A 24,112-nucleotide genomic window follows, 5' to 3' on the forward strand; every position below is an offset into this window, starting at 1 on the left:
CTGTCAAGCTGTTCTATACTCATGGAAAAGACCCCTGAGAATACTGGGATCCATGAAATCATCACATGGAAAGAGTCTGTTATCAGACTGGACAGCCCAACACAGACTCTCCTACAGAATGCCCAGGGAGGGGTGGGCAACTAGTTAGCCAAGGTCTCCATGACAATGGCCTGTGTCTGACTTTGTCTTTGGCTTTCTCTCTTACAATTAACTGTGGACCTCCCCAAGATCCATCCATCCGTCCTCTTCCGCTTATCCAAGGTCGGGTCACGGGGGCAGCAGCTTGAGCAGAGATGCCCAGACTTCCCTCTCCCCGGTCACTTCTTCTAGCTCTTCCGGGAGAATCCCGAGGCGTTCCCAGGCCAGCCGGGAGACATAGTCCCTCCAGCATGTCCTGGGTCTTCCCCCGGGGCCTCCTCCCGGTTGGATGTGCCCAGAACACTTCACCAGGGAGGCGTCCAGGAGGCATCCTGATCAGATGCCCGAGCCACCTCATCTGACTCCTCTCGATGCGGAGGAGCAGAGGCTCTACTCTGAGCCCCTCCCGGATGACTGAGCTTCTCACCCTATCTTTAAGGGAGAGCCCAGACACCCTGTGGAGAAAACTCATTTCAGCCTCCCCAAGATATCTCCAGTATTGCTGCTGACAGAGTTTTTATTTTGGTCTCATCCATTGTCAACTGGGCTTAGTTCAACAGTTAATTAATTAACACATACTGTTGGTTTCCCATTTATGATAATCAGTTTCACACTACTGTACTTTGTTTTCCTGTGTGTTTAAACAAAGCTATGTCTTTATGTGTATTTTTAGAGTTTATACTTGCATTTTACTTGAGAACTTGTCACTGTGGTCTGCACCAACAGTCAGTGAAGTGCACTATACAAAGATAAACTGAACTGAATATGGCATTCAAACCCAGAACACTGGACTCAGGAAGCAGCTTGGCGCTGCCATCCTACTTATGTGATAAACCTAAATTCAAAACTGTCTAACAGCAAAGGTACCTGTAACATGAAGAAAACAACAGTTCTTACCTTCTGGCTTCTTCTTTTTGTTGTTCTTTCCAGGATGTTTCCATATAACGCAAAGCATAGTCACTATCATCTTTGTATCTAGGAAGGCAGAAATAACAAAGATGGTAAAATTCTAGGGGAAATCTAATGACTGGTGGGGATGTAGTGTTTCACACAGCTTCAGAAAAATATTCACTGTGTTGCGGACACTCAGCTCATGGTTTGCCACACCCCAGTGTCGCACAGGATTCTATATTACAGATTTCAAGCCACTATATTGTCAGAAGTCTCATCTTAAATGCGGGTACACATTTGTATATGCAACTGTCTTCAAGCTCGATATTGGCACCTCACCAACAAAAGGACTCGACTGTCACACACAAGACAGACCATTCATCATTTACGACAGATGTTTACAGAAATTCAATAAACATTTTGAATTCTATTAGCTGAAGGGATCCTGCAGAGTTTGGAAGCAATTGCTGTATACACTCACCGGCCACTTCATTAGGTACACCAGGTTGGACCCCCTTTTGCCTTCAGAACTGCCATAACTCTTCATGGCATAGATTCAACAAGGTGTAGACAAACATTCCTCAGGGATTGTGGTCCATATTGACATGACAGCATCACACAGTTGCTGCAGATTTGTCGGCTGCACATCCATGATGCGAATCGTCTGTTCTACCACATTCCAAAGGTGCTCTACTGGACTGAGATCTGGTGACTGTGGAGGCCACTTGAGTACAGTGAACTCATTGTCATGTTCAAGAAACCAGTTTGTGATGATCTGAACTTTTGTAACATGGCAAGTTATCCTGCTGGAAGGTGCCATCAGAAGTTGGGGACACTGCTGTCATAAAGGGATGGACACAATCAGCAACAATACTCAGGTAGGCTGTGGCATTTAAACGATGCTCAGTGCGTACTAAGGGGCCAAAGTGTGCAAAGAAAATACCCCCCACACCATCACATCACCACCAGTAGCCTGAACTGTTGATTCAAGGCAGGATTGATCCATGATTTCATGTTGCTAATGCCAAATTCTGACCTTACCATCCAAATGCTGAAGCAGAAATAGAGACCCATCAGACCAGACAACATTTTTCCGATCTTCTATTGTCCAATTTTGGTGAGCCCATGTGAACTGTAGTCTCAGTTGCCTGTTCTTAGCTGATAGGAGTGGCACCCGCTGTGGTCTCCTGCTGCTGTAGACCACCTACTTCAAGGTTTGACGTGTTATGTGTTCAGAGATGCTCTTCTGCATAACTCACTTGTGCTTATTTGAGTTCCTGTTGCCTTTCTATCAGCTCAAACCAGTCTGACCATTTTCCTCTGACCTGTGGCACCAACAACTGCCGCTCACTCGATATTTTCCCTTTATCGGCCCATTCTCTGTAAACCCTAGAGATGGTTGTTTGTGAAAATCCTAGTAGGTCAGCCATTTCTGAAATTCTCAAGACAAGCCATTCTTGCACCAACAACCATGCCACGTTCAAAGTCACTTCAATCGTATTTATTCTCCATTCTGATGCTTGGTTTGAACTTCAGCCGGACATCTTGACAAATCTACAGGCCTAAATGCATTGAGTTGCTGGAATGTGATTGGCTGATTAGATACTTGCATTAACAAGCAGTTGAACAGGTTTACCTAATAAAGTGGCCAGTGAGTGTAAAAAAGTGGGTTTTAAGACTTTGCATATCCATTTCTAGCACAATTGACTTACATTTCTTGAGTGTCACATTTAGAATCATAATTTACATAGAAACAATTACGAATGGTTTTTACAGATTTAATTAAAAACACCGCTCACAGTTTAAATTGCCATTACCCAATTAGCTTAGATTGACTTTACTCAAAATGAGTATCTTTTTAAGCTTTAAAAAAATAATTTACATAAAACAGTAGGAAAATCTTTCCTGACACCCTTTCAATCAATAAAACTGTAATCTGGAACAAAACACTGTTCAAGATGTCCTTTTGTCATTCATTTCTGAGTTCAGAGTGCCACAGACTTGGCTTTTAATTTTTTTACACAGGAAAACCAGGGTGTCAATGTTGTCCTCTGGCAGCCTGGATTGTCATGAATTATTAAAATGTGTATAAATTAAAGCAGTTAGCGACTTTACATGCACACAAATGTAGCTCTGCCGATTTAACCTCGATTTCTTGTGCGTGCATGAGTAGCGAAGAGCAAACAACCTCTAAAATGGCATCGATATCTGGTGAGAGACTAAAGCGAATGTGCAAGTTAAAATACTCCATGAACATTTTACGTATTATCGCTGAACCGGACTCTGACATGTCGGACTTTGATGCAAGTGATCTGGAGATGGAGATCAAAAACGAAGCGAGGTATCAGCATTGGTTGATCGTGGTACTGAACACATTTGTGTAGCTGATATGCCTACAGCAGCGTTCGCCTGGGAGGACCACCACTTATGATGACAGGAGGTACAAAACATACTGAGTCCCGCTCCGACTGCCACTACCGCCCACCTGCTGTGATGAAGAGAGCCAGGCAGCCGGCCCACCATGCATTCCTGCTGGCCACTGAAGCAGCCCTGCACAGCCACTGCTGCCAGAGATGCTGAACATGCGCCAACAGCAGCCACATAACGTAGCAACAGATGTTTCATGTTGATTTGTGTGTGCTTATTTTGTGTGCTTTTTAGAAAACTGAGTTTTTTGGAAAAAATATTCAGCCCTCAAAGAGTTAATGCAGAAACCTTGTTTCTTTACAAGGGCAAGTAATCTTCTGGAGTTCTCCTTTGACAAAATGCTCCATGGTAGGTTCTATCATAAAACCTGTTGAATAAAAGTAGGGGGATGTAGGGGTGTGCTTAACACAATATAATGCATTAGTGAGATCACATATGGAGTACTTTGGTCACTGCGCTACAAGAAAGAGCAGTACTTGAAGCTGCACAGAGGAGAGCAACCACGTGCATCCTGGGAATAAAGGTCATGTCCTACTGGCTGAGGCTCACAGAATTAAACTTGTTTACTTTCAAGCAGATGACCTAATCCAGGTCTTTAAACTTCTCAAAGGCATCCATAAAGTACATTCAGCCAAATTCTTTTGACTAAATGGCAAATCAAGTACAGGAGCACACTAGCGAAAATTTAGTGGAAGTTCATTTGGGACAGAATCCAGGAAGCACTTCTTGTCTCAACAAGTTGTGGGAACCTGGAACAAACTCTTGAGTCACATAGTGTAGATGGAGTTGAAACCTTGAGAACTTTTACAAAGTATGTGGATGAGCTACTGGGACAGCTTAGCTATCAACTAAAGAAATGATCTTGGCAGATTGAATGTTTGCCTCGTTTGTCAAATTTCTTTTGTTTTTTTAAGGTAATTAACTTTACTGAAATAGTTCACAATTCCAAGAATCAAGTACATAGAGGCTGAATGTGCTTATACCCAGCAGCTCAATACCACAAGACAAAACTGAGTACTTTCATCAATGACTGGTGCTCATGTGATGCAAAAATCTCCTCTTTACCTCAATGTTGACAATAGATAGTATAAAGTAGTGGATGCAAAAAAAAAGACTAAAATTGAACTACAATACCCCAGAGCTTCAAAGTTTCAAAACACAAACCTGCTGTAAACAACATTAATGTTAAAAAGAAATGAATCCTTACTTAGTTCTGTCATATCCAAAGATTTCTCGGATATGTTTTGAAACCTCATCTTGATTCACATCCCCATCATCAATGAAGTCATCCATTTCTGAATCGAGTTCCTCTTCTTCGTCTTCCCACCTCCGTTTGTAACTCGAGGTAATAGGTGGCAGTTGGGGAACTGAACAAAACAGATAATTAAACATCAGATAGCATATCCGGATAATAGTTATTAGTGAACCAAAAGTATAGCATTAGACTTGAGCTATCTTAGCTACTCAAAAAAGTCCTCAAATTCTGCTTTACAAAACTACAAGAACTTCAAAACTATACAAGGTTCACCACGCTGCATCTGCCAATACTTGTACTTTGCTCTTCAGCCATGTAAGTTCTAAGATGTCTTGGGTGTGTGGCAGTGCCAAAGCTTCCCTCAGTAATTCAATATTGTTTTTTTAATCTTTCATTGAACTTATTAAACGCATGTAACGTTCCATACAATCAAGTCAATTTTAACAAAACTAAATTCAATTCAACCCCATGAGTAATTCAACATTATCAAAGTGGTTCTGACAACCCGAGGCTTTGTCTCCTTGAGCACATAATAGAAAATTAAAAAAGCTTAATGAAATTTCTGTTGTATTTAACACTAGAATTACCAGAGCCTACGAAAAAACGTGACCGAAAGAATAAAACTGAATATAAAAAAAACAAACAAAGCTAACCTTTACAAGTACCATATATTTACACCGGCTGTTACAGACTGAAATCAAATGTATGTTTCATTCTAAAATAGTAAGAATAAGAGCAGCTCACTTCTCAAAACGGACTCGTCTGGGATCGAACCCGTGAAGTTTTGATTACCAGTCAACAGTTGATACCGTTGCGCCGCCGAAGCGGTCGTAGCAAATGCGTGTCAATGTCGCACCCTAACGCAGGTTCTTTTTCTACAGTTATATTCTTGACTGGAAGCACACTTGTTCTGTTATATTTGTACCTTTTGTGAAAGTGTTTATTTGATATTTGGAATTCAGGCTTAACACATTATACACTTCATGTCTACATTTTGTCAATTATTACTAAAACATGAAAAATATTTCTGTTTTAACGATGTGTTTACTGTACTGTTCCAAATAACGATATGGTATTTATAAAAGGTGTCATTTTGCTTGACTTCTCACTCTATACAACTCCAAGCAACTGACACACAGGTAAACAGACTTGAGCTGAGAAAACTGTGCGGCGGTGGGGGATGTGATAGCAGGCTGCTTGCTACTTATCAACACATTTACAGGACAAAAGATGCTGATGGTGAGGTGTGAAGTGATTTAAGGTGGGACAGATCTACGAGTTTTTCGTAGGCTCTGGTAATTCTAGTGTTAAGCAATTCATAGCCAGTAGACCATCCTGAGGTGCAGGTGATTGTAAGCTTTCACTGTCATCTTACAGCGTTAAAATATCTAAGGGTTTATTTAATCAAATGATGATGATGAGGCATCATAAACCTCTGAAGCCAGTCAAAACACACCACGCACAACCATCCCATTATTTGATTTATTAGGAAGTGAAAAGGCACTTAAACTTACAGGTCTTGCTAGCCATTAGCAAAAGAGAGACAGACATCATTAGCGAGGTAAGTTCACGTTTGCACTACAGAACTCTGCACACAAAGGAAAATACTGGGATGGCCCTACCAAAACCACCACTATGTTATTTTCGGTCGTTGGTCTTCACTTAGACTTGGCCTGCCTGTCACTTTTATTCACTAAGTATTCAAAACAGTCACCATGCAGATGTTAGGATATAGTGCTGTTTTCTTTTTTTATTTTTAATTTTATTGATTTTATTGTAATCATTCCATACAAATAGATCAATTTTTACAAAAAAATAGGATTGAAAACAAATCAACCCCCACCCCTGAGAAAGAGACTGTGGCCAACAGACTAAAACTTAAAAATAGTAAAAATAAATAAATTTAAGAGTTTAATAGTCGGATACAGATAAATGGAGAAGAAAAAGAAATGGGGAGAGAATCTACTTCCTCAGTGCTTTAAGAGCTCATTCTAAAAATTATTGATTAGATCCTGCAAGGTTTTGAAAAAGTTCTGCACAGATCCTCTAAGTGAGAATTTGATTTTTTTCCAATCTATATTACTAAACGAAGGTTGTATATATGCATGGATGCCAGATGCACTGACGCGCACTGCGCCTCAGCGCCCCAGAGTCAAACCCAGCGGCTTCCCAGACTCGGTAGGTGGCGCCCAAACAACACAACACAACCTGTAAACTAAACTTCAGTTCACAATACAACCGCCGCCCAAACACGCACACCACCGCATATAAAACCTTCGTTTAGTAATGTTTACGAAGGTTGTATATATGCACGGATGCCAGACGCAACCCGTGCCAAAAGCGCACGCGCACTCGCAAAGCGACTCAGCGCCCCAGAGTCAAACCCAGCGGCTTCCCAAAGTCAGTAAGTGGCGCCCAAACAACACAACACAACCTGTAAACTAAACTTGAGGTAAACCGTGCACGCCAACAAGTTGCCATGGTGACATATTTAAAAATAGACATAGAATAACGACACCTCATGACCAGCAGAATTGTACGTCACTAGCTAAGTTTCCATCCAGTTTTTTGCGACGTTTTGTTATCGACAAAAAGAATATACGTAAAAAAAAATGTGCGAAATTTGCTGTCTCCAGCCTGTTTCCATCCAACTGGCTTTTTATCGATAAAATGGTGTGCGTGATGACGTCATCCCCCCCCAAAACGAACTGTCGCATAACTTCTGTTGTATCGCGAAAAAAATCTGCCCTTGAGCCGTTTCCATACATAATTTTGTGTATGTCGCAAATTATCTACCTTTTGTTTTCCACGTTACACCCCCTCCACTAAACAAAGAAACAAAGCTGGCAACCTGCGCCGAGTATAGAGTAGTTGGAGAAACTTTCGGGGTTAGTAAAACTACCGTCCATCGTTGTGTATATGCTGTGTGCACCGCTATTAAAGAAAAATTAATGCGGCGTTATATCAGACTTCCGACTGTAGCGGAGGCCAATGAAATTGCATACCGCAATTCCTTGGTGCATCTTGTGCCACAGATTTACGGTGCGCTGGATGGCACGCATGTGCCTATTCTTCCCCCGACGGAAGGCTACCGCGATTACATTAATCGCAAAGGGTGGCCATCTATTGTTCTCCAGGCCCTTGTTGATGACAGGTGCATGATACGAGACATTTGCGTTGGCACTCCTGGAAGTGCCCATGATGCAGCTGTGTTTGCAGCATCGGATCTGTACAGGTGAGCCTACCTTTCAACATCCCTTCACAGTGCGATAACAACTGAATTAACCTGCTTCCCTTAAGGTTTTTAATTAAAACTGAAATTTGAATTAATACAAAATAACGACGTTTAATCAAAAAAAAAACTCTCTTCATCAGACAATGCGAACCGCTCCGCCATTCTCGTTTTGATTGCACGTGATGAAATGTGACACATTTATTTGCGTTAAAGCCCTTTTTTCCGACAAAAACTGTTTCCAATGTAGTTTTTGCGACATCTGAAGTATCGATATGGAATTTATGCGCTAAAGTTAAACGGAAAAATATTATGTCGACATGTACAACATTTTATCGATAATTAGCATTTCCATCAGCTATATCGGTAAAAAAATTTGAAGCGCTAAATATTTTTTCGCAAAATCTCCTTGGATGGAAACCTGGCTACTGTCACTGTCATATTGTGAGTGGTACTGCTGTGGAGTGAAGTAATGAATAATGTGCTGCTTGGGATTGTACAAACCGCTGTACGCTCCAAACCAGATCCCGGGGGATTTCATTTCATAGGTAAGGCTGAACAATTGTTTTGGTTATATTTGGCCATTAGAAAATCCTGTTTTATAATCTTTACTTTAGCTAAGCCAGGCTAAGCTAGCAAAGCTATGCATTTATGTGCTCAAGTGAGCCTCCAAACAACGTTTTGGCTAAACGTATTTAGTCACTAACTATACAGATTGTTGTTAGCTGTTAACATTTCTCAAACTTGATGTTTTTTCTCAAGGAACACATTGAGGAAACACAGTTTGAAATTGACAACCATCATTTTATGCCCATGTCTTTAGTTGTGTCTGTCTTCCACAAACTAAGGCTGCACCATATTGCCAGACTGAATACTCTCAAATTACAGGATCTGAGTGAGCGAGACGTAGTTTAAGTCTGTAGGAGATCAGTGAGGTTGTGGAGAGCTTTAAATGTTAAGAGCGGTATTTAGTATTGTATTCTGTAGTTAGCAGGGAGCCAGTGAAGTTGAGAGAGAATAGGTGTAATATGTTCAGTGGATTTAGAACAGCAGGTTATTATCCTGGCAGCAGAATTTCAAAGAAGTTGTAAGCGATGGATGAGTTTTGTGGCATGCCAGATAGAACAGCATTACAGTAATCTATACGTGAGGTGACTCGGGCATTAACCAATACTTCAGTACTGTGTTGCGTAAGAACAGGACAAAGTCTGGAAATGTTTCGAAGATAGAAGAAGGCAGTCCCCGAAATGTTACTTATATGGGAGGAATTATTTAATAATAATAACTATAATTATTATTATTTAATAATTGCCATTATCTATAATAATAAAAGGCAAAGCCCTCACTGACTGAATCACTCACTCACTGACTGACTGACTGACTCACTCATCACTAATTCTCCAACTTCCCGTGTAGGTGGAAGGCTGAAATTTGGCAGGCTCATTCCTTACAGCTTACTTACAAAAGTTAGGCAGGTTTCATTTCAAAATTCAAAGCGTAACGGTCATAACTGGAACCTCTTTTTTCACAATATACTGTAATGGACGGCAGCTCGATGGCCGTGGGAGGAGGAGTTGAGTGTCACGTCATCACACCTCCCACGTAATCATGTGAAAAGACTGTGAACGCAGTAGGGACAAATGAAGGAGGAGCCGCAAACAGCGAACAACAAAAAATTCATTAAACAATTGAGAAGGGAGCGAGTGAAGCATACAAGCATGTTCATAAGGGAAACAAAGCACGGTGTAAAACGTAAGTTTAAATTAAGTTTATAGAAACGCTCCCGCTGCGGATTGCAATAACATATTCGCGAGATAAAAGTTTAATGAGAAGACACGAGGTATAAACGAACCACACGCCGTAGTGCAACGTTAGGGGCAACAGTTTCAACCATTCTATGATCTGCTTCTCGCAACTGAAAGACTGCACATGGCGGATGTTAGCCCACTTGCTGACCGCAACGTTAGGGGCTTCAACTCTGGCGCTGACGATATTCGATTCTCGAGAGGGGATGCAGTGAGTGTGTATGCCTGATGAGCCCAGAATTAAGGAGAAACACGTGTCGCATACTCTTTGCATTATTTGAAAGTAAACTATTAAAACCATTCTATGATCAGCTTCTGGGAACAGAAAGAGGGCACGTGGCGGATGTAAGGCGACTTCCTGACCAACCACAAGCGTAACCTGGCAGGTAACCATCCATACAGTCAGATTGTGATTCAGAAAACGAATGCCATGAATTTAATTACCACGATCTACATACTGTCAAATAAACGAAACACACGCCGTAGCGGGACAGCTGTGAAAAGCGAGGTTCACAAAAAAACAGATCCTTAACAAATTGTTATTGGTATATTTTCGATCCGTTTAAAAAGGTTTTATTTTCTTCTTAAAAAATTAAAAGCAGTACTTCGCCGCAACGAAGCGCGAGAATTTGGCTATATATATCTGCTTCTCACAATTAAAAGAGGGCACGTGGCAGATTTTAGACGACTTCATGACCAAACATAAGTGTTACCTGCCAGGTAGGGTTACCACTTTTAATACAAAAAAATAAGGGACGCATACTGCAGCGGGTGCCACATCCCAGTGCCAACAGTTTGCAGACTCTACTTAAAAGACCCGCCCTCCTCACTGGACAGATAAAAAGACCAATCAAACTAACGATGACATCAAGTATTACCCAATCAAAAGTAGGAAAGGAGGCATCTTCATAAAATGCGTGTGGGATGATTTGCATGAGACGCTGCTTTAAAAAAAATGATAAAAAAAATACGGGACAAGTCCCGTCCCGTATTGATTCAAAACGGGACGCACAATTTCATTCTCAAATACGGGACGATTCCGTATTTTAAAGGACGGGTGGCAACCCTACAGTGCCAGGTAACCACCCATACAATCAGATTGTGATTCAGACTAGGAATGCAATGAATGTAATTACCCCGATCTACATACAAGGCGAAAGTCTTGCAACATTCAAAGATGATGGGTTGGGATAAGTACACCATAGAACATAAAAGAGCTTATGAAGCCTTGAACCGAAAAAAGCAAGATCTCAGAGATCCTAAAAAAAAAAATAGGAGGTAATGTCGTTTTACTCGCTGTAGATTTTAGTCAAACATTACCAGTTATTTCACGAGGGAGACCAGCAGATGAACTCAACGCGTGTTTAAAATCCATGCTTCTCCCACGGTCGGTTATATGTCGCGTGTTCTCGGGTAGGTGCACCAAAAAATGTATACATTTAAGCATGTAATGGGCAAACAAAAAATGAGGTATACCCGAAGGCACTGCAGTAGTACTTAATGTAACTTTACTTCTTAAATGTTAATGTTTTACTGTTTAATAATTTATACGCTTCTTATATGTTGTTCAAATTCTTTTATCAAAATACCAGTGACAGCGCAATGCACGATAACGTGGAGTGAATACACCATACGCATCCGCCCACGGCCGCCCTGGTGTGCGCAGATAGGAGTTGATTCTACAATAAAATAAAATAAAGATAAAAACCCAGGATTGTTTCCTGCCTTGTGCCCTGTGTTGGCTGGGATTGGCTCCAGCAGACCCCCGTGACCCTGTATTCGGATTCAGCGGGTTGGAAAATGGATGGATGGATGGATAAAAAGAGTAATACAATCATCACCCATAAAGCGGATAGTAGACGTGACGTTCTATATGTGTACCAGATTTCAAGTCAATAGGTGAAACGGTTTGCGAGCTACAGGTGATTTAAAATCCTGGACAGACAAACAAATAGCCACGGTAGCAAATTACAGAAGAAGATTTTACTGTTTAATAATTTATATTTATATGAAATGTGCTTCTTATATATTACTTCATATTCTCATATGATAATGATGTTAATGTTGTTTATATTGATTTCTATGTTATTGAAACTGCATGTATGTGTGTATATGTATGTATATATATATATATATGTATGTATATATATATATATATATATATATATATATATATATATATATATATATATTTATATGTATGTGTGTATACATATGTATGTGTGTATATATATAATATACTAGCAAAATACCCGCGCTTCGCACATACACATATATTATATATATATATATATATATATATATATATATATATATATATATATGACAGCAACACTCATAACAATGACAACACAATTACATTGACAATCATGTTACGTTATTTTTAAAATGTTTCCTTTACTTTTTCATAACCTCTTTAACACACTACTTCTCCGCTGCGAAGCGCGGGTATTTTGCTATATATATATATATATATATATATATATATATATATATATATATATATATATATATATATATATCTGTATGTGTATATATATATATCTGTATGTGTATATATATATATATATATATATATATATATCTATATATGTGTGTATATATATATGTTGATATGTGTATATATATATATATATATATATATATATATATATATGTATATATATTGATATGTGTGTGTATATATATATATATATATATATATATATATATATATGTTGATATGTGTGTGTGTGTATATATATATATATATATATATGTTGATATGTGTGTGTATATATATATATATATATATATATATATATATATGTATATATGTGGATGTGTATATGTATATATATATGTAGATATGTATATATATGTTTATATGTGTGTGTGTGTATATTATATATATAAAAGACAGCAACACTCATAACAATGACAACACAATTACATTGACAATCATGTTACGTTATTTTTAAAATGTTTCCTTTTCTTTTTCATAACCTCTTTAACACACTATTTCTCCGCTGCGAAGCGCGGGTATTTTGCTATTTATCTATATATATATATATATATATATAAAGGAGAGTTGGGATCCGAGAGACTGTGTTTGTGTGTTTGTGGAGGGATGGAGAGTTAAGGCGGGTGTTGGAGTCACGTGATCATCTCCCCTCCCATTCACCTCATTTCATTCACTTCATTTCGCTCCAAGCTGAGCTCCGCAGCTGGCACGGTCTTGCTGTTCTTGATTTGCTTTGCACATGGCCAAGTATACGTTGCATGCACAAGAGTAAGCTCAGCGCACAACTTGGTCATATTACAACCGGAGGGGCGAACTGACAACATGGTATACAAAGAGATCCTTAACAAATAATTATTGGTATAATTTCCCTCAGTTTATTATTTAAAATTTTAAAGCAGTACTTCGCCGCTGCGAAGTGCGGGTATTTTGCTAGTTGTAGATAAAGCTACGCCCCGCAATTTCTGGGTAATGGGTCGAGTCATCAAGACAATGCCAGATGTAAAGGGGGCAGTCACAAGAATTTGTGTGCAGACCTAGACCAGCACACTGGACACTCCTGTGAACAAACTGCACCTGCTCCAAGAAACAGCAAATGTTTGAAATGATTAATTTTTCTTTTTGCATGTTTAATTATAAATTTCTTAACCTTTGTGTTTTTATAGTAGAATCTAAGTTTCTTAAGTTTTAAGTAAGGATTAAGTTTAGTAAAGTAGTGAAGGCTCTTAGTAAGTAACGTTAAAGTAATTGATTTCTGCCCTAGCATAAACAATTAGGGGCCAGATGTGTAAGAGCCATTTTCTTTGTTCTATAAGATTCATGAAAATTTCTTAGATGACAATGCATAAATAACGGGAAGTTCCTATAACCCCCGTAAACAGATTCGCAGTGGTATATTCTTACCATTTCTAACAGCTTGGAGTAAACATTATTATTCAGTCAGCTAGTGATAGCCTTGCCTTGTATAAGGTGTAGAGGCATACGGTTTTTAACCGTAATCGCACGTAACAGTGCTCGATGGCCTACGGGCTCTTTGAATGTGAGAAATAACAAGTAAAGAAAACTTGTTTACTTAAGTATCGCACCGTACGCCAAGGCGTACAGAAGAAGAAATTAAGAACCTTTAAGTATAGAAATAACAAGTCTTTAAAGAAAAGCTAAGTTTAAAGAAGATGCTTTTTTCCTTTTTTTTTTTGCCTTTTATTCTACGTGTGTAACTATTTTTTCTTTTATTCTTGTGTGGACTATTTGCTTTTACCTTTCACTAAATACCTTTAAAAACGAACTCTTGGACTCTGAGAATTCCTTTGACACGCGTCTTACCCGTGCCTGATGACACCTTATATATTTCAGCAGCTACACCTATATTTAAGTATGTGCTCAGTATAAAGCTGTGAGTAAACTATGAGGCCTGTTTTCTTATAAAGCTGCTCAAGACGCCAGCTAGTGGCTTTCATAGCTCTGAGTGCATGAGTGTACCAGGGATAAGAGCGGGTGGCTGGAACCTCCCTAGTCCTTAAGGGAGCAAAGTTATCTAACAGTTGGGAAACATAGCTGTTATAAAGGGAAACCATATATATGGTATATGTTCCTGCCTTGTGCCCTATGCTAGGTGGGTTAGGCTCCAGCAACGCCCACAGCACTGTTCAAGACTAATCAGGTCAGAAAATGACTGAATGTTTAAAGAGAGGCACACCATATAATAAATAAATGAAGCAAAAAAGAACCCAAGAAAACCTAATAGCACCTAAGAAAAGGAACATATTTTGTGTTTTTCCTGGCTAGAAAAAAAAAATTACACAGGAAGATGCAGTCATATTTTTTAAATTTCTACTGAAAACAAATAAGCAAAATATTAGCATTCTGATAATGGAACATAGTGCAATTACTGTGATGGTATAGCATCATAGTTTGCAAATTGTTTCCTTACGCAAAGACCAACACTACTCACGTCCCTCATTTTGCATATGTAGCATGGTTCTTCAGTCAACAACCTCTTGATTTTTACTGAACTAGAATATGACTGAAGATAATCAGCATTTATTACCAAAGGTGAGATGCAAAGTACTTGAATAAAAATCAGACTTGAAACAGTCCTATATATTTGCCATGTCCCTACTAACTAATGATCCACTACACATAATTAAAGTGGTTTGGTAATATACCACTTACAAAGGAAAATGGATTTACCTGGAGGTCTCACTTGAGGTCTGTACGCAGCAGGAGGAACTTGTGGTCTTATTCCAGTCCCTGGTTTGGGTACAAAGTTCTTTGAAGAAATTGTTTCTGATACTACAGTACATTTGGGTCTCCTCTGTTCAAAACCTAAACTGTTCCCAGTGCTAGCACTCACTGGCCTAACTTGACCACTGTTTCCAGGTCGAACTTGTGTTGAACTCCCCAGTCGCACTTGTGGAGGGTTTCCAGGTCGGCCTGGCCCACTGCCTGAACTTCTAGAAAGGGAATTGTTTCCAGGATGAGGCAGTGGCCTGTTTGGTGGTCGATCAGGACCATTACGTCCAGGTCTTTCCTGCACGTATTCAGGACGTGGAGCACTCATTTTAGGCTTTGTGGATCCACTCAACTGGCTTGGTGCTGGATGTGTGGGCTTCACGGGAGCTGAGCTGGAGCTACTTACAGGCCGAGGATTACCACTGCTACTCTTGCCAGCAGAAAGTGGATGATTTTTTCTCTGGCTAAGGTCACTCGAAGTGTTCGAATTTCGCACCTCAGAGGGAGGTGGCCTTTTAATTGGAGCTTTGGCTGATCCCTGAGAACCGACATTTCTCTTTATAGAGTTTTTATCAATGTTAGGAACTGAAGAATTTTTACTGGAAACACTATGTCCAACTTTGGGCCTATCATTTGGAAAAGGTTTAGCAGCTGAAGAACTGTGCATCCTTTCACTAGAAGTAGGTACTTTTGATTTTCTACTCTGAATGTCAGGAGATGAGAATCTCTCGGTTGAAGTCTGAGGTTTTGGCTGTGTCCTAACATTTCTTGAATCATTTTGCAACAATTCCTTTTTCACAGAGATGGGTGGGGCTTGGGTCTTACTCTCTTTTTCATACCTCACTTCCTTAGGCTTAACTGGATGAAGAGATTTCTTATTCTTTCTCTCCAAGAATTCCAATTCCTTAAGCTCTTCTGCAGTTCGTAGTTTCTCCTCTGTTTTTTTGGCAACTTTAATCTCCACTGGTTCAAACTGCTTCTTTTGTGCCAGCTTGAGAAGATCTGCAAAATTCATTGGTGATGGTGCAGCAGGCTTGACTGGAGGTTTCTTAGGCTTCTCTGGTTGTCTGCTAGGCGCTTCATATTGTGGTCTGCTAGGCGCTTCATACTGTGGTCTGCTAGGCGCTTCATATTGTGGTCTGCTAGGCGCTTCATATTGTGGTCTGCTAGGCGCTTCATATTGTGGTCTGCTAGGCGCTTCATATTGTGGTCTACTAGGCGCTTCATATTGTGGTCTACTAGGCGCTTCATATTGTGGTCTTCTAGGCGCTTCATATTGTGGTCTTCTAGGCGCTTCATATTGTGGTCTGCTAGGCACTTCATATTGTGGTCTGCTAGGCGCTTCATATTGTGGTCTGCTAGGTGCTTCATATTGTGGTCTTCTGTCCTGTTGCTCCTCCATTTTTTCTTCGTCCTCTTCTTCATACTCTGTCTCATTCTGCGAGTATTCATAATACTCATCATCATCATCATCACAAGTACCGTTATCCTCAGACTGCTGACTTGTTTCCTGCTCCCCAGGTGCACCTTTCCGAGACCTCCTCTTTTTGGGTTGCTCCACTATAGGAATGCCATTGTAACCTTTGAAATTGTCCTTTGTCCGAGATGCCATAGCCCGTGCTTTACGATCAGATTTCAATTCCACTCTTTTGGCAAGGAGCTGATCCTTCTTAATTTTATTTTCCAATTCTAGGGATAAAAACAAAAACAAGTCAGAAAAATGAGGTGTCCACATATTAGAATTTCTACATAGAGCAGTGATTTTAGCAATACAATATTGCCGACTAGGATTTTACGGAATGAAATGGGGTGAATGACTCTTCCATAGTTATGTTTCAGTTGGGAGAAGTAAAACCATTTACATTTGCAATGAATGTAAAATGTACTGAAACGTTATTTATTATGAATAAATTGTGAGTTGTCCAAGGACTCACATTCTGAAACGCAGACATCACATATAAACCTGCTAAAATCTGGACTGTTTATATTTTTACTCATATATATATATATATATATATATATATATATATATATATATATATATAAAATGCATTTTAGGCAATGGTAGGCCGACCATAACAAACAAATACCAAAGAAAGCAAGGCATGATCAGAGCTCAGGCCAAAACGACAGAGGCCAATCCACTTAATCGTGGGAATTTATGGAGTATGTCGTATATTATCCATATTGTCAGCCACCTAAAGAATAAAAAAAGAATGGGCTTAAAGTGGAGAAGGACAAACAAACTGCAATTGCCTTTACTTCACTATTGGCAAGTAGGCTTATTTTGCTTAACTGGAAAATTCTAACTTGCCTCTTTATAGTCAGTGAGTAACTGATGTTAATATATCTCTATTATAAAAAAAAAAATCTTACGACGAGAGACTTCCGGCAACGAGATGTGATCTTCTGAAGAGAGACAGAGAGACGTTCACGTCCCGCGAGACGGACAAGTCACATCATACAACCTTTGGAAGCAAGTCCCGGGATGCACATGCAGAGGAGGTTAGAGATAATTAAAGTAGGAAAATGTATCACCGTTTAAGAGGGGTTTCGGAGCAAAGTTAAGATCACACGACATGGCAGCAGAAGCAAGCCAGCAGCTGATTGAGCAAAGAGGAATTAAACAAAAATGTATTTGTTTCCCATTGTATCACCGTTTCAGAGGGGTTTCAGAGGAGCGACCGTGTCTACTTCAGGTGCGTTAAGCCCCTCTCTTAACAATGGCGAGTAGCGCTGGCAGGGTTTGGAAGGGGTTGGTGAGCGAAGTGAAATTGGGGGAAGAAAAAAAAAATATCAATAAAATTTTAAAATAAGCATTTAAAGCATTGAGGAGGCGGATTCTCTCATCTCTTTTTTTTTCTTTATTCTATTTACTTTTATTCATTTGCTTATCTACATTTTTACTATTATTAAAGTTTAATTCTGCTGACCTAGCTCTCTCTGTCATGGGTGGGGATCAATTTGTTTCAAACCTAGTTTTGTTAAACTTGACTTGCTTGTATGGAATATTACCTGCTTTTAATAAAATTAGTAAAACGTTAAAAAAAAAAAAAAAAAGAACGGTCTCTCTTTCTTGAAACATCAGTATCTGTTTATCTGGTGTGGATTGTGCATTAAGATATAAGTGAGCTAAACAGCATTTAGACAAACAACTACTAAAGCTTTACCTTCCACAGCTCTGTGTGTCATCACATCTTAATGCAGACTTTTCTCATCTGTCCTCATAGCTCCACTTGGTTTTGGGCTCTTCACTTGTGAAGGCCAATTTTGTAACCTCCTCCTGTAACTTGTTCCAAAACAGTCCCCTAGACTGATGTTTACTCAATTATGATACCTTTTTTTTATAAGTTGCTTGTGATAAAAGTGTCTGCTAAGCAAATAAATTTAAATATAGAAGTAGACACACTTCAGAAGGCTGCCTTCCCAGCATACCAGCATGGAGAAGAGTAAAACTGAATGAATTGGGGAACAGCCTTAGAGATGTAGGAACAAACAAAATTTGTTATTTGCACTTGGCACAATGTGCCTTAATTCAATTCAATTTACTGTTATTATACCTTACAGTAAAATGTACCCACTGGTACAGAAACTTCAAGCACAGAGGGATGGTACAATACACAGTACTACAACAGTGCAGTAGACAGAGATAACAATAACAAAGCAGTTGCAATGCACAATGGAAAATAAAAAATAAGGGATAAACATTAATCATCTACTAGAGAGAACAATGCATAACCAAAAACCACAAGTAACAATAGGGCAGGCAGATTACTACATTGAAAATAAGTAGCTAAATGGCCTAAGTTGGTGATATACCACCAGGTACTATGGTATCTCTTTCTTCATGGTAAAGAGATAATTTCTGGCTGGGGTGCATTGGGTCTGCTTTCTTTGGGCATTTATATGGACACAAACAAGTGACAATTGTTCATTTCCAAAACTAAAAAATCTAGAATGTCTCTTTATTCAAATGAAGTAATATCTATCCATCCATCCATCCATCTGAAGTTCTAAATAAACGAAGCATTCGTAAAAATTCCTTCAACAGCACACTGAGTTACAGAAAAGTTAAGACTATACACATTAATTCACCAATAGTTTGAACCTATAAGGGCTATGCTTTAGTGGGTATCCCATTACTAACCTAACAGTCTCAAACCTGATTCTTTCTCTGAATTGGATTAGTGTCCGCCCAAAACGAAATTGGATACAAGGTAGTAAACAGTGGACCATAGACTCCATTCACATACATTACCATTCAAAGGTTTTAGAACACCTCAGTTTTTGTTCAAATGTAATCAGTTCAAATAGAATGAATGACATAAAATGGTAAAATGTTAAAGAGTAAACTGCATAAAGTTTACTTTTAAAGTTTAAGTTAGCAAAAACTAAAAAAAAAAAAAAAAGAAAATTTTGTAACATTACAAATGAGCCTTCCTCATGGAACAACTAATAGGTTCCGACCCAGAGATGTTCTGCAGCAGTTTAAGTAAATTAAGCCTTGTACATTGAAGCAAACAATTTGAGACTTCTGTTGATTACATAAAAACCCCTGTCTGTCTGCCTTAAAGCAGAGTTGGAACAGACTGTGTTAGTATACCCTCTGAGGTACTACTCTGACAATATTTCAGTGATAATGCCAATTAAGAAATGAAATGAGAGAGAGCATTATTACCCTTAGAAGTGAAGGCCTTTCATTTAAAGATACTGTGGAAAAAAACCAACACCCACGGTTTTCAAACTGTGGTACGCGTACCACTGGTGGTACTTCAAGTCATGCCAAGTGGTACTCGTGTGGTCCTTTATTTTCCACGAATCGATATTGCTAGAATGCCAATATGTTGCATATAATCATATATAGTATAAGTATACTACTGTAAATGCGTGGAAGACTCCAAGCCGGCTTTTATTACCGCAGGCACCCATTTCCTTAATTAGTTTAATATCACTTTAATGTCATAATTATAGTGATTATAGTGACTTTTTCTTCAAAACAACACGGGCGTAAATTAACAATTCATTGACAGTGGTACTTCAGTTTACTGGTCCTCGTGGAGTGGTACTTGTTCAAAAAAGTTTCAAAATCGTGGTCATACACAATCCAAAGGCAATTGGAAACTGGAAGAAACTCTGATAGGAAGAGATCGGGCAAAGCCAAAAATCTCAACCCAAAAAAAGTCCAACCTCCAGCACAAAGTCTCCCCCTCACTGTAGAAACTGAGACTTGCTTTTTGTGCTCTGCTTTGAGGCTGTTGTGTGTGAGGCGCCAAACATGCAAGCTGGTAACCTTTAGATACTTGTCTTCAAATTGGGTTGTGACTTTAGGGCTGCCAAATCTCTTCCAAAAAGAGTTTCTTGCAGTTTCCAATTTCCTTTCGACTGTGTAGGACACTACTGTACTCATTGACAGTTTCTTTTTTTTTTTTTGCAATTTCTCTAAATGAAAGGCCTACAGTTCTGAAGGTAGTAATGATCTTTCTCACTTCATTTGTTAATTGCAGTTTTCTTGCCATTATTACTGGAATATTGTCCAAGTAGTACTTCAGAGGGTGTTGTAACACAATGTGGTCCAACTCTGCTTTAAGACAGACAGGGGGGTTTTACATAATCAAGAGAAGTTGGGATACCTGTTCAAATTGTTTGCTTCAACTTGCAAGTCTTCATTTACTTTAACTGCTGCAGAATATCACTGGGTTTTAACCAATTACTTGTTCCATAAAGAAGGCCCATTTATAATATTCTGAAATTTCCTTTTCCCCCAGTTTTTGCTAACAAACTTTAAATTTAAACCACAGGCAGCTTACTGGTTACGTTTTCATCGTTTAAGATCATCCATTGCATTTTAAATTCTAACATTTAAAGAAAAACTGAAAGAAACTGGTGTTCTAAAACTTCTGGCTGACAATGTACATACCAAAATTCACACTTAGAAAAGCTCAGTCTTATGTCAACAATAAATCTAACCTGCACATCCTTGAGAATATGGAGGGGAAAAGCCATGCAGACAACAGGGAGAATGCACAAAGTCTACATGGACTGTCGCACAAGTGTAAAGAAAAATCACTATGATGCTACAGTATTTTTATACTAACAATTATATTTAACATGACACCTGCAGAGGTAGGGCCTTCAGCTACTATTTGGGGCACTTTATGATTAAACTAACAAAGTTTGCAATTGTGGAGTATCATACCTTTCTTTCTGCTTTCCATCTCTTTCTTTTTCAGGAAGGCTTGCACTGCAGATGATGCTACACCTTTTACTTTAGGGTCCTTTTTGGGAGGTCCAACTGATAAACTGTATCTCTTCTGCAATGAGAGGTGAAAAAACAGACATGAAGATTTCACTTTTTTGTTATACAACACCACCATGGAATGGGGAAATACAAGAGAGTATACTGTACAGAGGAAGAGGATGGCAAAGAAGAAGTGGGACAGTCAGAGAGATGCAGAAAGTAGACAAGAGTACAAGGAGATAAGACGCAAGGTGAAGAGAGAGGTGGCGAAGGCTAAAGAATAGGCATATGATGAGTTGTATGAGAGGCTGGACACTAAAGAGGGACAAAAGGACCAGTGGGCGAGAGAGAGGGACAGAGCTGGGAAACATGTGCAGCAGGTTAGGGTGATAAAGGATAAAGATGGAAACTTACTCATAAGCGAGGAGAGTGTGTTGAGCAGATGGAAAGAGTACTTTGAGAGGCTTATGAATGAAGAGAATAAGAGAAGAGGTTGGATGATGTGGAGATAGTGAATCAGGAAGTGCAACGGATTAGCAAGGAGGAAGTAAGGACAGCTATGAAGAGGATGAAGAATGGAAAAGCCGTTGGTCCAGATGACATACCTGTGGAAGCATGGAGGTGTTTAGGGGAGATGGTAGTGGAGTTTTTAACCAGATAGTTTTAATGGAGTCTTGGAAAATGAGAGGATGACTGAGGACTGGAGAAGAAGTGTACTGGTGCCAATATTTAAGAATAAGGGGGATGTGCAGGACTGTAGTAACTACAAGGGGATAAAATTCATGAGCCACAGCATGAAGTTATGGGAAAGAGTAGTGGAAGCTGGCAGGACTGTAGTAACTACAAGGGGATAAAATTCATGAGCCACAGCATGAAGTTATGGGAAAGAGTAGTGGAAGCTAGATTAAGAAGTGAGGTGATGATTAGTGAGCAGCGGTATGGTTTCATGCCAAGAAAGAGCACCACAGATGCGATATTTGCTCTGAGGGTGTTGATGGAGAAGTAGAGAAGGCCAGAAGGAGTTGCATTGAGTCTTTGTGGACCTGGAGAAAGCATATGACAGAGTGCCTCGAGAGGAGCTGTGGTATTGTATAAGGAAGTCGGGAGTGGCAGAGAAGTATCTAAGAGTTGTACAGGATATGTATGAGGGAGGTGGGACCGTGGTGAGGTCTGCGGTAGGAGTGATGGATGCATACAAACGTGGAGGTGGGATTACATCAGGGATCGGCTCTGAGCCCTTTCTTATTTGCAATGGTGATGGACTGGTTGACAGACGAGATTAGACAGGAGACCCCGTGGACTGTGATGTTTGCTGACGACATTGTGATCTGTAGCGATAGTAGGGAGCAGATTGAGGAGACCCTGGAGAGGTGGAGATATGCTCCAGAGAGGAGAGGAATGAAGGTCAGTAGGAACAAGACAGAACACATGTGTGTGAATGAGAGGGAGGTCAGTGGAATGGTGAGGATGCAAGGAGTAGAGTTGGTGAAGGTGGATGAGTTTAAATACTTGGGACCATTAGTACAGAGTAATGGGGATTGTGGAAGAGAGGTGAAAAAGAGAGTGCAGGCAGGGTGGAGTGGGTGGAAAAGAGTGAGAGGAGTGATTTGTGACAGACAGATATCAGCAAGAGTGAAAGGGAAGGTCTACAGGACGGTAGTGAGACCAGCTATGTTATAGGGGTTGGAGACGGTGGCACTGACCAGAAAGCAGGAGACAGAGCTGGAGGTGGCAGAGTTAAGATGCTAAGATTTCGCATTGGGTGTGACGAGGATGGATAGGATTAGAAATGAGAACATTAGAAGGTCAGCTCATGTTGGATGGTTGGGAGACAAAGTCAGAGAGGTGAGATTGTATTGGTTTAGAAATGTGCAGAGGAGAGATGCTGAATATATTGGGAGAAGGATGCTAAGGAGAGAGCTGCCAGAGAAGAGGAAAAGAGGAAGACCTAAGAGAAGGTTTATGGATGTGGCGAGAGAGGACATGCAGGTGAGGGTGTAACAGAACAAGATACACAGGATAGAAAGATATGGAAGATGATGATCCGCTGTGGCGACCCCCAACGGAAGCAGCCGAAAGAAATAAGTTTTATACAACACCACTATGATGTCTATCTGGATACTCATAAATGTTAACCTGAAGAAAGTACATATTAATATCCATGTAACAACATGTAGTTTCATGCAAAGGTTTGGACATTCCTGGCCAAATTGCATATTTATTGACATTTGAAGTAGAAGATAGTAAATACAACTTCACCAGCAAACAAAGTAAAGCAATGGCAATTTTTTACAAAAAATGTCAATGTACAGTTACAATTTATTTGATGAACCGGAAACAATTTTAAAAAGTAAATGTTGCATTTGTAAAAGTTTCAGCACTTTTTCAGCTGTAAGGTCCCAGAACTCTTTTAAACACCTCACTGAAGATCTGATAACAGACTGATGCCGACAAAGCAGAGGAAGACTATAAAAAGGTACCAAGGCACTTTGAGATGGCAATTTCCATTGTCTGAAATGAAATTAAGAAATGATCATTAAGGTGGACCGTGGAGATCAAGACAAGATCTGGAAGACCAAAAAAAGTGATGGATAGAAGAGCTGGAATAGGCAAAACAAAGCCCACAATACAACTGCAAGATACCTGCGGAAAGGTTTAGCTGAGAAATGAGTGTGGTGCACTGCTGTACTGTGCAACGTTACTTATACAGACATGGCCTTCATGGAACAGCCCTCTTAAAAAAACCTTACCTGCAATTTCATCACAAAAGACAGTGTATTAAGTATGCAAAACAATGTTGGCATAAGACTGAGGGATGTGAAATAAAGTGCTGTGGAAAGATGAAGTTTTAAAAAAAAAAAGGTCTGTTTGGATAAAAAAGGGAGCAGCATTT

At 39.5% G+C, this 24,112-nt stretch overlaps 1 protein-coding gene across 1 annotated transcript in view; it reads right to left on the reverse strand.

Moving 5' to 3' along the window:
- spty2d1 (SPT2 chromatin protein domain containing 1) overlaps positions 1-24,112 on the reverse strand; it is a 48,990-nt gene that overhangs the window by 3,045 nt on the left and 21,833 nt on the right. The window contains exons 2-5 of the mRNA XM_028796045.2: positions 21,178-21,292; positions 14,940-16,670; positions 4,664-4,823; positions 1,036-1,113 (exon numbers count right to left, since the gene is read on the reverse strand). Coding sequence (XP_028651878.1) covers positions 1,036-1,113; positions 4,664-4,823; positions 14,940-16,670; positions 21,178-21,292 — 2,084 coding nt within the window. The remainder of the gene's footprint in view (positions 1-1,035; positions 1,114-4,663; positions 4,824-14,939; positions 16,671-21,177; positions 21,293-24,112) is intronic.

The sequence above is a fragment of the Erpetoichthys calabaricus genome, chromosome 2 (genome assembly GCF_900747795.2).
Source record: "Erpetoichthys calabaricus chromosome 2, fErpCal1.3, whole genome shotgun sequence".
NCBI classification, from domain to species: Eukaryota; Metazoa; Chordata; class Cladistia; order Polypteriformes; family Polypteridae; genus Erpetoichthys; species Erpetoichthys calabaricus.